Source organism: Bradysia coprophila, chromosome IV, assembly GCF_014529535.1.
Source record: "Bradysia coprophila strain Holo2 chromosome IV, BU_Bcop_v1, whole genome shotgun sequence".
Classification (NCBI taxonomy): Eukaryota; Metazoa; Arthropoda; class Insecta; order Diptera; family Sciaridae; genus Bradysia; species Bradysia coprophila.
In genome coordinates, this window is record NC_050738.1 from 8,255,239 (window position 1) to 8,268,832 (window position 13,594).

Consider the following 13,594-nt stretch of genomic DNA (forward strand, 5'->3'; position numbering starts at 1 on the left):
TATACGTTGGAATCAAAACAGACGAAAAATGTGCAACACGAAGCATAAAGTGTTTAGTTCAACCAAAAATATAGATTTGCTCATAACATTCTTCACAACAAAAATGTTTCGCTCAGTCTCGGTTATAAAATATTGTTTCATCATAATACCCGAGCCCGCATTGAATAAACTGAACATTTCCTTCACGATGATGAACACGTGTAATCTCATGTTTATATTTGAATTTCCCAATAAATAAATAAAAAACATTTTTGATAAGAAACAATATATTTACCAGTTTATTTGTTGTCGGTTTGATGTCTGTTTTCCCAGCACGTGAAGAAACACAGCACTTATCTTGCTGCAGTTCAAAGTACTATAATAATGGTTGTTGATGTGTCATTTGCATGTTCTACACTTTTATTTCTTATTTTTCACTTTGAATTATATGCTTGGCTTAAATTTGAATATTTTATTTTTCTTTCCGCTGCTGCTTTATTCAATTTAAGAGATCGAAACAATTAAAATTTCGAGCTACGTTCGTATGTTTATCGGAGGACCGATTTACATTTTGATATTAAAATTGTTGAACATCAACGGAATATGATGTAGCACGTGAAAATAAAATGCAGAGGCGGTTTAATATTAAGTTCGTTTTAATTTAAAAATAAAAAAAAAATTGGTTGTACTGCTTACAATAACTAGTTTTCTTTTCAAAAGTCATTCACTATTCGCTTGTAACTTAACTTTTTTTTTGTTCCTGTACAACAAAAAAGTCTCAAAATTCTGTTTTTGTCACTTCACATAATTTCAATTTTTCCATTTACAATTAAGTTTTTCAATTCAATTGAATCCGGTCTTCATTATTGTAATTTCTTTGTGATAAAAAATTAATTGAATTTTTACGTCCAATTCCGAAAATATTTATTGATTAAAATTGTCAAAAACAAACGAAAAACATATTTTGACAATGTGTCCGAACCGAATTATTATTATTTTTCCAGACTTTTGATTTTTTTTTTGTTTTGTTTATTTAACACCGTTGTATTCATTAACCCATTCAAGCTAGCTCGCGTTTATTTATTTCTTTATCAATTTTTATTACTCGTTTTTGTTTATATAAAAGTCAACTCATTGATTCGAATAACACACGTCGATCGTAAAATTTGTACCGCATAGTATCCAAAAAGTACACCCAACCCGTGCAACATCTGCGGTGAAACTAACAAAATAAACAAAATTGAACTTCAATACAACAGCAATGGAAGGAAATGTGAAGAAAGAGAAATGAACATCTGCATTTACTCAATTCACATTAGAATGAACAGGAGCGGGAAAAAAATTTGAAAGTTTTTTGAAGAGAGCCATTGGTAAATGAACTTGACGAATGTGTGAGAGAAGAATGGTGATTTATCTCCGGAGAGAAATGAGGAATGAAGAGAGTGTTTATTTATCGTTTGTTTCGTATTATACAGTTCAAACCGATTTTCAAGATTGTGCCTTCTCGCCTGAAATTGTTAAAATCTGAAAACTATTGACTGTCAACACCACAAATCAGGTGGAAATACTGTATGTGTCAATCAAATTTTGTAATGGTTCTGATTAGGAAATCTGAAATGCTGTCATTGGGAGAAATTGAAGACGAAACAGGGAAATAGAATAGAGACTCGCTTGTCATCAATATTTTTTGATAAGAGGGGATATACTTCACGGGCCATCGATGCTGTTCATCAAGGACATCCGCTTTTATTTCTAATTGTCAGAGTTCGTCACAGCCATATCCACATTTTTGCTTTACCTCATTTACTTGTACCTTTACTTTAATGTCCTCCCCTCCGCCCTGAAAAGCGACGCATTTTATGAAAGAAGCTATTCCATAAATTTTTATGATAGGATTGAAGAAAGAGCGAGGGGGAAATTACGTGAACAAATACTGGGATAGGTGCTATATGCTATTGGTGACCAATAACAGGAAAGCGCGACAAAGGAAGGAAATAGTGTCCCAACAGTCGTCAATGGAAGTAAGTAGCGCAGAGATTTCTCGCGTAGCTTCCCCCTCGGAAAAGAGTACCTGAGAGGGGGCTGAAATAGAGTGTTTGCAATTCCGATACGAAAAGTACAATTTTTGTGTTAGGCATCATCACATCACTCCATTTTGTAACAAAAATTTACTTTGAAATCTCACACTTAGTGTGGGTTTTCGATTCGAAGGATCATCTTTACTAAAACTTCCTTCCATGGAAGTTGTTGTTTGACTACAGTGAGTTAAAGCTATTGCCTTTAACAATAAATTTCCAATTGCATTTAGAAGACTTGAAATTGTAGATTTTCGGTTTGGTTAAACTTTTCACTTCGCTTGTTACCATCTTCCATAAATTCAGCAACTTTTATTAGCGGAAAATTTTAATTGGTACTGCTCTCACAGTTCTATAAACATTTATGCAGTTGACAAAACCATAGCTATATAAAATGTTACCGGTCATATTAGTACGATTTTAATTGGAATTCAGTGTCCATACCGATTTTGATTAAAATATAATGTATATTTTGCTCCCCAATTTTTATTAAAACATTTTTTTTATAAAACACATCGAATTAAATGTCTATACCTTAAACCATTACCGGACGTTAACAAAAAAAAAATCATGGCAGAGCAAATTTCATTTCATTAATTGCCATCAAAAATTAAGGTATTTGAGTACAAATTAATTCTCGTTTAAATTGATTATTATGGCACGCATGAAAAAATTTGAAATAAAACATTTCATCAATTTTAAGAATCATGACTGCGTAAAACGTCAATGATTTTAGACTATGTAATACACGACTGAGACCTACCTGTCGTACAATCATGTAATATACACACAATGCTTAATTGATGTAATTGAAATATTAAAGTTAATCGTCTCTGAAATAAAAAAAAAAACAAATTTTTAATGTTTACCTAAATAAGCGTTCGAAATTGGATGAATGAATTACAAATACAAATAGAGGAAATAATGGTTTGTGTGTTTTCAGTATTCTCATTCAACTTACAAATGTTAGGTTTACGTTTGTGAAGTTAGGTAAGAAGTATTCGCTTCATCTGGGTTATAGTACATTACTTATCAATGGGGCAAATGATGGGAGTAGTACTTCTTATGTGAAATTTGCCGATCGAGGCGTAGCCGAGGTCGGTAAACACACAAGAAGTACCATTTACATTGCCAAGTAAGGTATTTTATTCAAAAACTTGTGGTAAAGTTTTGGATCCGTGCAGAAAAGTTAACTTTACCTCACGTTTTTGGAAAAAAAAATTAACAATATGCGAATAGTCATCTGTTATCGACCACAACGCCAATAATAAACCTGGTTATGACCCATTAGTTCTAGTTACTGTTATTTTATAAAGCCAAATGTATGTTTAAACTATTGAAGTGAAAGATATTTATACGAAATCTTTCACTTCAATAGTTTAAGTAGATTTATTATTTTCGCGCAAAAACACATTGTCAGTCATAACTAGCACATACTACAATCACATTAAGCACCTATTGTAATAACAATAGAAACCGTGCGTAAATATTAGATTTACGCACGGACCTGTTAATTTTAAGGTCAATTTACGCACTGATCCAGATCTATTACATACTACATATTCTATATACATTCATGATTACGGCTGTCGTCTTTTAAAATTCGTTCATTTGAAAGGAAAATTTGGGAGTGATTGAAAATTTAATGTTGTTGTTTTTACTGACCTTTCATGTTAAATCACAATACAGAAGACTCCATATAAATGGCATAATTGCGACAGTTAAGATCGAAAGTCTGTTCTATACGTCAAAGTGATGTTTCAAACGTCAAACAAAAAAAATCGACGAAATGTCCTCCGTAGTTCAACTGGATAACTACTCATAGAATTGCGGAAAAATAAGTGACTTTTTGACCATTTTGCATACAAATTTTGGTTTGACTTTGCGCTTAATGTAGTCAGCGATTTACATGGTCTCTGTTATAATCTACTATTATATAATCGCAAAGCTTACCATTTGTTAAAGCAATCAAGTTTTGTACAAAAAATATGAAGTTCGAAACAAAAATTCAAACAACAAGAAAATAGCAATGACGTAGAACAATTCACCGAAAGTAAATAATAATAAATTCGTGGAAAAGTACAGAATCTCGAAAATTGAATAAGGTAAAAAGCAAATTCTTCCAAACCAAATAATTTTGATTCGCTGCAAAATCATATTCACATATTGAACATATAGTGCTTTCAATACACCTACGTATATCTGCCCTATTTCCGTTGACAAATTCGCGTATACGAACGAATCGGATATAATCAATGCAATTGTCAGCATTAAATTTAATTTAGTCATCAGTGTGCGCGTGAATTAGATAACCTAAATTTCGCGGCAAACAGTTCGCGGTTATCTATGCGTGTAAAATTCGTAAAAAAAGGTGATATTGGAGTGAGTTGTGTCAAACATACACAGATTTTTCTGAAGGTGCACGACAATATAAATGGGAAAATCGTGATTGCTTATATTCCATGATTTATTTAAACATTTGTGGAAAATATTCACATCGTCAGCGATTCGAAAACATCTCAAAAATACGTAGATGTAAAAATATGCGTGACGAATTCTAATTTTCAGGTGAATGCGGGTGAATGACGGAGCTCTTACATATATTTTTATAAGGACTCGATGTGATGTCCCGATTTTTAATGATTTCGCTGTTATATCGAGAGTTATATACCAGATACACTTTTCGTATTTAGATTTAAGGACGAAAATGTGAATGCTTCGAAGATCTGTGTAACGTCACAGGTTTTTCACACTGTCCGGAAGAATGAAAATGGATAAGTACCTTTGGTATAAAATATGAATAAAGAGTTATTCGAGAAGAACAATTTTCAAGGGTTTGGAATGGAATTGTTTACGACTCCTACATTAATAATGTGCCAGAAGGAAAAACTAGTACTATATGAGTTTCTGTTAGTTGGTCGACGTTTTACAGGAAAAAACTGTTATCGACATCGACGACAAACATAAGCGATGATCTCCAACTAATTCGATCTTAGACAGATTAATGAAATAAATGATTTGATTGTTTACGAACAAAAGTGGAACTAAAAGAGTGACATATTGTACCGCCAAGTTGAAGGTTGTGAGTTCGTGTCTCACCCGTGCACATCAGAGTTTTTTTTATTTCAAATCCAATTCGATTCTAGTATTTCTAGCCTGAAAATTAAAAAGAATTCGTCGCGGAAGTAATACTAGCGGCGGAACCTAGCCTTTCTCAAGAAATATTATAACGCTGGGTGTAAAAATGAGGATGGAAATGTCGTTCATAAAATCTGGTTCCTAACTTCAGGACTTTTATGGGTCAAGATGCCTCCTATTTAAGGAATTTGGAATTAAGAGTAGTTATACCTACACTCCCGGAAGTTTGAAAACCGACACATTTTCTTTTTCGTCGTTTAGTGGTTTTTTGTGAATTTTGCATGCATTTTTATATGGACAAATGAGAAACTCAAGTAAAACAGAGAAACAGAAAATGTGTCGGTTCTCAAAATTCCTTGTGTGTAGAGAGGAAATTAGTGCGATGAAATATGGTGCCAACATCAGTTTGTATAATTAAGAGGGCAAACACACATACCAATAAACATTTCGTATTTCATGTTGGGAACACATATTTTACGTAATTTTGTTCGAAATTTTCTCTCTAGGTGTAATTACTCTAACATTTGGAAGGCTTGATTTAAAGAGGATTTTAGGAGTTTTTTTGATTTTTTGAAGTAGGATTTTAGGAGATTCTTGTTTGTTTAAATAATGTTTCAAAATATGGAACTCTGAATAAATTTTGCGATTGAGAGAAGACTTTAAAATGAAATTTCAATATGAAAAGTGTAGAGAAAGAAATTTTTAGGAGTTATGGTATTTTATGAAATTTAATGAGTTGTAAGATATTAAGGAATTTTAGGAGGAGTGGCAGTCCTGTAAGCTGTAATTAACTTGGCATCGCCTCCGGTTGTACAATTTTCACATCTTTTGTTTTAAAGCTTTCCAAAATTTGCAAAAATTTGCAGAAATCTATCACTTTTTGTTAATTGTAGCAAACTTTACAAGATTGCAGAAAATAGGCTCTGCAAAATTGAATATGAAACAGATTTGTCTATAGCAGATTTTTTTCTTTAACTCAAATGGCTCGTTCGTAGTACCTACGTAACGAAATAACATCTTTGACTCGTCAGATCTCTGCTATGTGAATGTTCTTGTTTAAAATGAATAACAAGATTGGATAACTAAAGTCCATTGACACAAATGAAAGAAATGCTTTTCACGTAAAATAATTACATCCATTTGCGATATTCTAATTATTCAAAAAGGACTACTGAACTGAACGAACTGCAATAGAGAATATGTATCTTACAAAAACATACCACACTATTTTTGGAGTAATTTTTTTGTGTCAAAATTATACATGTCCGTATGCAAAATGGCTTTTACTCGAGCTTTTACTTTAATTAAACCATGTTCTTTATTCAACATAGTCGTGTTCTTCCGAACATACCATATATTATGTCACAAGTATTTTCTGAACTAAAATATGCTGTACATTAAATACGTGGGTACAGAACCGTCCAGATTGATGCTGCAGGACATGGAAATGTATGAAAATGATTTGTATGGTCCAACCCTTGATATTTTCAAATTTATTATGCACACGTAACCCTGTTAGAAGTGCTTTATATCAAACGAAGATGTATAAAATGATAATTTAATGATAAATAGGATAATGTTCTTGAAAAATTGCAGAACATATAAATGATGAAACATTTTTTTAAAATTCTAAAATAATTTTCATTTAAGAGTACGTACATAACGTACACCATGGATGGTATAATTGTGTGCATAATATAAATGGTAACTGCTTGATTACTTTCGTATCCAAAAAAAGAAAGATTTAACTTCACAATTGCAACTTTAACATTGTAATAGTAAAACGTTCTACTTTTCACTAAGGTAGATACGAAAACAAAATGCAATCGCTTCTCGAGTTCATCCAAAATCCAACATATTATATGAAATCCAATTTTCCGTGCATGCTTTTTGCTACCCCTATTTTCAGTGCATTGCCAAGCTGAAATAAATTTTAGATTTATATGCATTTCTGACGAAACAGAAGCTTAAATGCATTTTATGTAAAAGTTTTCAGGGAAAACTTTTTTACTCGATAAGACTTAGATATCTTATGAGAAAAAGAATTGTTTTATTTCTTACGTTCGTTTCCCTTCTATCTTACATTATATTCTGTATTTATGTTTACCAGTGAGTGTACCCCGATAAATATACTATATGTATGCTGTTAGAATTGAAGCGCCATTTATTGTTCAGATAAAAAGTTGAAACCGTGGTGGTTACATAAAAAAAATCAAAAATTTATATTTCTCACGCTACTGTCGGACAAATCCTAATCGGCAAATATTTAAGTTGAAAAATATAAATGTTTTCGTCGAATTTTATGTCGTATAACTTTTATTTGTAGCAGGACAGTGCCTAGACTACTGTATAGACTGTGCTAATCAGCCTCGATGAAGCGATATTTGCTACGTGATAGGAGTTTGGAAAACCGTTCGCTCCCACTTGATCATATCGTTTTTCCAAACTCCTATCACGTAGCAAATATTGGTTCGATTGAAACACTAATCACTGTTCCGGAGTCCTGAGGTCATTTGCTATACGCTAACACTTTGTTTGACTCAAATCCTCCGAGAAAAATTTGATAATTTTTCTCTTGAAATTTCTAACACTGAATCTGATATATTCGTGACATAGCGACGCGTTTTTGTATTGATAACGTAAAAGAATAGTAGACGATAAAAAATGACTGCCATAGTACCGTTCCTGATGCTGTTCCAGCTGTAGAGCCCCCGGAAAGAAGGAAAAAATCTGCATTTTGGTACCAACTTTATTCCGACACTTCTGTGGGCTTGCAGCACAAAAGTACTGGGTTCGTTTATATGTGGAACGATAGTGGGTGAGGCCAGCTACAACACCCCATACTCAGTTTCGTGGAACATCGATGCTGCAGAGAAGGCGGACTGTCCGAACATTCACTATATTTTTAGTCATAACTCCCGTGGATCTACTCGCACCAAGCGGTGCGTATACTCTACCTGTAGGTCTTTCCAAGGCCGACATTCGTACAACATTACAACAATTTAAAATAATTTTCTTGAGTTATTGTCGAAAAACTGTTTTCGGTACCCTCTGACATGTCTTAACTTTTGAACGCTTTTCACAGAAAACAAAATTCTTTTAGAAAAAGTGAAACATACGTGTTTCCTAGAATTGAAAGACGAATACAACGAGCTATCACTCATTAAAATCGGAGACCTCTTGTTCCCAAAACTAAAAAATCACCTGAAGATTTGGCGATATCACTCTTAAGGAACGTTTAACAAGAAGCAGAAACTTGACAAGATTTTCTCAATTTTTGAGAATTGTTTGTATTGGGTAGCCCGGCCATCGCCCACTTAAACCAGTGTCTACACATGGCGCTGGATTATATATACTTTTACAGGTAAGTCAGACCATCGTAAGCTTAAAACTCTCATAAAATTTTCAAAATTTTACGATGTTCTCAGACGACATTCGTGCTTTATGCACAATATGATGAAATATGATGGATTACTCCAGAGGCATCAAATTGCTTAATTTACAATTGCCACCGACAGCTCAAGCTCTGACAACAAAATAAGTTGAAGAGAACAGGAAATTCGGACTCGGTTCTATTGCAGCAAGTTTTCCATTTTGTTGTTTTAGTGTGCGATGAAAATTTCAATTATCAAGATTATTTTCTTTAAAGCATCGTCTACGGCACGCTTTCAACGCTTCTATCACATCCTTGTCGTGTCATTGATGTCTTCCTTCTTTTCCATGAAGAAAATTTCTATAGAGTAAATGAGATTGTGTTTTCCCAGGTGTAGCTACCGCTGCATATTTTATTTTAATATTATTATAATGATCTACCTTTTCTGGGTTATTACAATACAACGACAATGAAGTCTATACATGAAAGTTCAGTACTGTGCTTTAGTTGGGTTGTAAAATGAAAGGCAAAGCACACAAAATGACATCTCGAGACAAAACAAAACAAGACACATTAATGTTGTATAACGTTGGGATATTGCTTTGTTCTTGAGTTATATGGAAGGTCTTGTGGCATTACAGTGTGGTATAGCGTATACATATATATATAACGTGTCATGCACATATAATCCATAATGATGTGCATTATGTTTTTGAGTGCTTTTACAACAATAATATCACAGATGCAATGTATATGTATAGGTGTCACATGTTATTATTTTAACCGAGTTGTACGTATAATGCTGCTCTGCACATAATTATAATAATTCACAGTGTTTGCAATTGAACTGCAATGTCAATTGTGTTTGACAAAAATGAAAGAGAATACCGTGGCAGACTTTTAGCAGTCCTCCTGTGTCATTTATTTCACCAGAAAATAAAACAATTGAAGAAACAAGGAGTCGGAAAGAAGCATCTTGAAAAAAATTGTCTTTGTTATGCTTTTTGTTGTGTGTTCCGAATGGGTTACCAAATCTTTTAGTTTTCACTTAGCACAATTCGTAAACAAGATTAATTAATGAACCAGAATTAATTTAAGATACCAACCATTAATAATGTTGTTCTCCCTCAGCCAGAGTAATGAACCTTCCATTTTTTTTTCTTTCTGCATTTCAGATGAAGAGAAAAAAGTCAATTCAATTCCACAATAAAATGTGAACAAAGGTTTTTTTTTATCGAATCAATTTTTTTCTTCTTTTGCAAATATTGATTATATATAGTTTAAGGTTCCGAGACTAGTTATTGCACATAAATACCATTATCGAACGAAAACTATGATGGCACACAATGGTATTTTTATGATTTAAATTAAAGATTCCTTTCTGCTTCACATTATATTCCCAAACAAAAGAATAAAAGTAGATTTGTGGAATATTTTTAAAATGCAAATTCGAATGCAAAATGGTTTACATTTTCCGAGCTCTGGGGAAAAAAAGAAAATGTTTTATCTATATATTTATACGTCATTAACATTAACTGAGTTGAATGAAACGTTGACTGCAGCTGTTGTATAACACTGGGAAAAAAACATTATCGTCGAATGGTAAAGTATAAGGTTGGAAGTTATTGGACGCCGATAGTCAAGAAAATAGATTATTCTATATTCTATAAGTATAGTAATAGCGCTCTATCGTAGATGTATATATACTCTAATGAAAATCGATGTTTGAACGTATTTTGCTCATTTTATCAATATCCTCGTTCAATTCTTCAAAAAATACAGGAAAAAAAACTTTTAAAAAAATATTGAAACTTTTCCACAAAATAGAGAAAAAAAACTCCATGTGGCTCTACAAAAAATATTTTACCTTCCAGAAAATCCTGAACGTCCATCACAGTCCTTACTTTTAATGTATATATTACTATACTAGGGATGTAATGTATCCTTTCCTCGCTTCTACAGTAATAGTGGATTATGCACCTTTGCTTAATAGTACATTACTGCTATGAGGCTGTATATAAGAGACGTGTACGTATACGAGAGCTTGCGCGAGTATTAGTACGAGTCTCTTATATGCAGCCTCATATCAGTGAGGTATTTTATCGCAGTAAGCAAACATCTCTAGTGATATAATTTTGCTTGTTTTTATGTACACGACATAGCGCACAATACACACATGCGATTAAATGTTTGTTTTGACGATTTGGAAGTTATGTACAGAGCCGAAGGCGTGGTACATAATCCAAATCGTCAAAACAAACATTTTGGGCAGAGGTGCATTCGCTATTTCACTCAACAAAGCGAAAAATCAACAAAATAAAAATCGAGTAAAATGGCATCCACGAGAAATATTTTGATATCTCGTATCACGATGAGTAAAAGCACCTCTCGGATACTTTTACTCATCTGGATACGAGATATCAAATTACTTCCCTGATAATAGTTATCTGCTGTTCCTCACTTTTCCATAATTTTTCTATTGGACTGTGTACTTAGAACAGGCGATAAAAATGAGATACGACTTCCAAACAGAGCCAAACAAGCACTGAGAAAATGTAAATGTTTTTGACGAAAGAGTAAGTACGTCGACGGTACAATATTTGCACGGCAGAGTAAAGTAAACTAGGTGAACTTTACTCTGTCGTGATATTTGTCAACGATGATTCAAAAATTTTCGCGCTCGCTTCGTTCGCGTCATGCATAATTAGTGAAAACATGAGCTACAATATATGCATACGCTTAAATTGAATAATAATGAACACTTCTGAAAAACGTCTCAGTCGCTAGCTTCGTCGTCATCTTCTACAGATTCGAATGACAAAATCTAAGTCCAACCCCACTTTTGGGTTTAATGCGCCACACTACATCAACATTTGAAGACATATGATTCTCACATGTACTTTAACGGTCCGTTTTGCTAAGTCTATTGCTAAATCACAATGTGAAAAAATGTTGATCGGCTGTTTTTTTAAACCAACACGTTGTCTAAACAACTTTAGGATTCACGGTGAGCTTGAATTTTTTTTTATTCGACCTCTCGTGGACATGAAATGTTTTTAGTGATTTATGTAGGTAGAGGGAGGCACAACGAGTAAGAATAATTAAAAATTTTCCCATCGAAATATTTTCTTGTTATGTTATTCTTACTCGTGTTGCCGCCCTCTACAAAAACCACTAAAAACATTTCATGTCCACGAGAGGTCAAATAAAAATTTTTCAAGCTCACCGTAGATTATCTACTGTGTTCCTGGCATTTCATGTTAATTAGAAATTCAGAATTCACATAACAGACCCATTTTATGTCATTTAGACGGTGTTACTTATAAAGAACAAATCATTAAAAGGACAAGGTTGTGAATAAATTGATTTTTTGTCTGTTTTGCGTTACAAGCTGATCAGAAAACGAATTCCTTTTGTTAACTATTTCAAATACTCCTCACATACATAGTGGTTACGATATTCACAAGGATCATCATTCCATTTACTCGTCTTTGGGTTTATCTTGATGCATCGTTCATTTTTCTTGGCATTATTCGGTTCACCACTTTGCCAATTGAAATATTTGATCGGATGTCCATTGGATGACCAATACCAATTTTTTCGACACGCTAGATCGTTGCCCGATATCCAAAAGCCGCTGTTACTGTAATCTGAACCAAAAAAATCCATTAAGATGTTGACTAAATGTTGACTAAATGTTGATACATTCACTCACCCGATTGATTTTTCAGTTGAGCAACGATCCGTTGCTCAATAGGAGAATTAATCACTGCCAATTGCATTTTGTTGTATCGACAAATGCTTTCTGCTTGAAACCAGCTAGTCTGATAACCGTAACTTGAGAAATAAAGTTTACATTTTCAATAGGAACTCACTCTGTTCAAGGTAACCAAAACGAATTTTTTTCCACTGACACGTTTGCTTCTAGGCATTGATTTTATTGGTTCTATAATGAATTATGTAAGGAGAATTCTTTTAAAATTTAATGCAAACTCACCGACAGTAGTTTCTATTTGGAATGAACTGCATTTATCGGCGCTTTGAGTTAACTCAAAAAGACAAACCGTTGTCGCCACCATAAACGTTTTCCAAAGCATTTTCTTCTATAGGAGAATGATATTTAGAAACTACGAAGAAATGTAATAGAGTTTTCCCATATTTTAGTACATTCTGTCATAAAATTACTGCTGTCACTGCGCTTATTTTCATGTGAACCAACTTCATATGGTGACATTTGTTCTGTAATGACAAATGTGAAGTTGGTTCACATGAAAATAAGCCGCAGAGAATGAAGTACTATGAAAAAAATGTGGCGCCTCTACTGGCCCACTTGTCCCATTCGGTAGAACAGAACTTAACGTAATTTTTAATGTGTACGACTTTCAGGGCGAAACTAAAAACAGTTTTTTATACTTCAGGTTACAGAATAGTTATTTATGCACCCGACTGATGATGCTTTCTCAGGCACCACATGTTTAGACGTCGCAGAATATATGTCGTGTATTTTATGTACTTTTATGTACTGATGGAATCGTGAAAATTTTTCGAACATAATATCTTGTTCCTAACTTATGCCTAAACTCGAATTTTGCACATATGATGTGTCAACTTCGGCTTCGCCTTGGGTTGACAATTTTCACGTCTTTCCTTTTAAGCATAAGTAAGGAACAGTGCCGTTTACATTAGTGTGAAATGTGAAATGATCGACGAAGACAGGATATTTCAGCACTAGATAGACAAATAGCTGTTTGGTTTACACATTGTTTTTAAGTTTATTTAAATTACCGTGATACGAAAGGAAATCTGTCTCTAGATTGGTAATGTGGTTCAGTTAACACCAAATTCAATTACAAAAAGTAAAAATTATATTTTAAACACTCTGTCCGTCCATTCAAAGACGAATTAAGCGAGTGAGGAGCTCACATGAACTTAATTTCAATTTATTGAACCGTCACTTCACACATTTATTCACTATTACATAAAGAAATGATAAGGAGTTGGTAGTGTTCAAATTTTCCAATATGTCAAT

General features: G+C 33.3%; 2 protein-coding genes across 4 annotated transcripts in view; both read right to left on the reverse strand.

The window, feature by feature from the left end:
- Positions 1–1,190, reverse strand: part of LOC119066871 (MOXD1 homolog 2-like) — a 35,495-nt gene extending 34,305 nt beyond the window's left edge. For all 3 annotated transcript variants that reach the window (XM_037169545.1, XM_037169544.1, XM_037169543.1), the window contains exon 1: positions 275–1,190. The gene's annotated coding sequence lies outside the window, so the exon portion shown is untranslated. The remainder of the gene's footprint in view (positions 1–274) is intronic.
- A 10,717-nt stretch (positions 1,191–11,907) lies between these two features.
- LOC119066874 (C-type lectin BfL-2-like) lies at positions 11,908–13,461 on the reverse strand. Its single transcript, XM_037169548.1, has 5 exons — positions 13,351–13,461; positions 12,563–12,668; positions 12,441–12,511; positions 12,281–12,389; positions 11,908–12,215 (listed from the first exon to the last, which is right to left on the reverse strand). Exons 2-5 carry the CDS (start codon positions 12,660–12,662, stop codon positions 11,986–11,988), a joined length of 510 nt encoding a protein of 169 aa, XP_037025443.1. The 5' UTR covers positions 12,663–12,668; positions 13,351–13,461; the 3' UTR covers positions 11,908–11,985.
- Positions 13,462–13,594: the final 133 nt, after the last annotated feature.

Bases quoted from the DNA above. Each gene is read 5' to 3' on its own strand.
- LOC119066874 (XM_037169548.1), bottom strand. From the start codon at position 12,662: ATGCTTTGGAAAACGTTTATGGTGGCGACAACGGTTTGTCTTTTTGAG. The intron at 12,512-12,562 runs GTGAGTTTGCAT...AATTCATTATAG, and splicing joins CCAAATAGAAACTACTGTCG to AACCAATAAAATCAATGCCT. The intron at 12,216-12,280 runs GTGAGTGAATGT...TTTTTGGTTCAG, and splicing joins TCAACTGAAAAATCAATCGG to ATTACAGTAACAGCGGCTTT.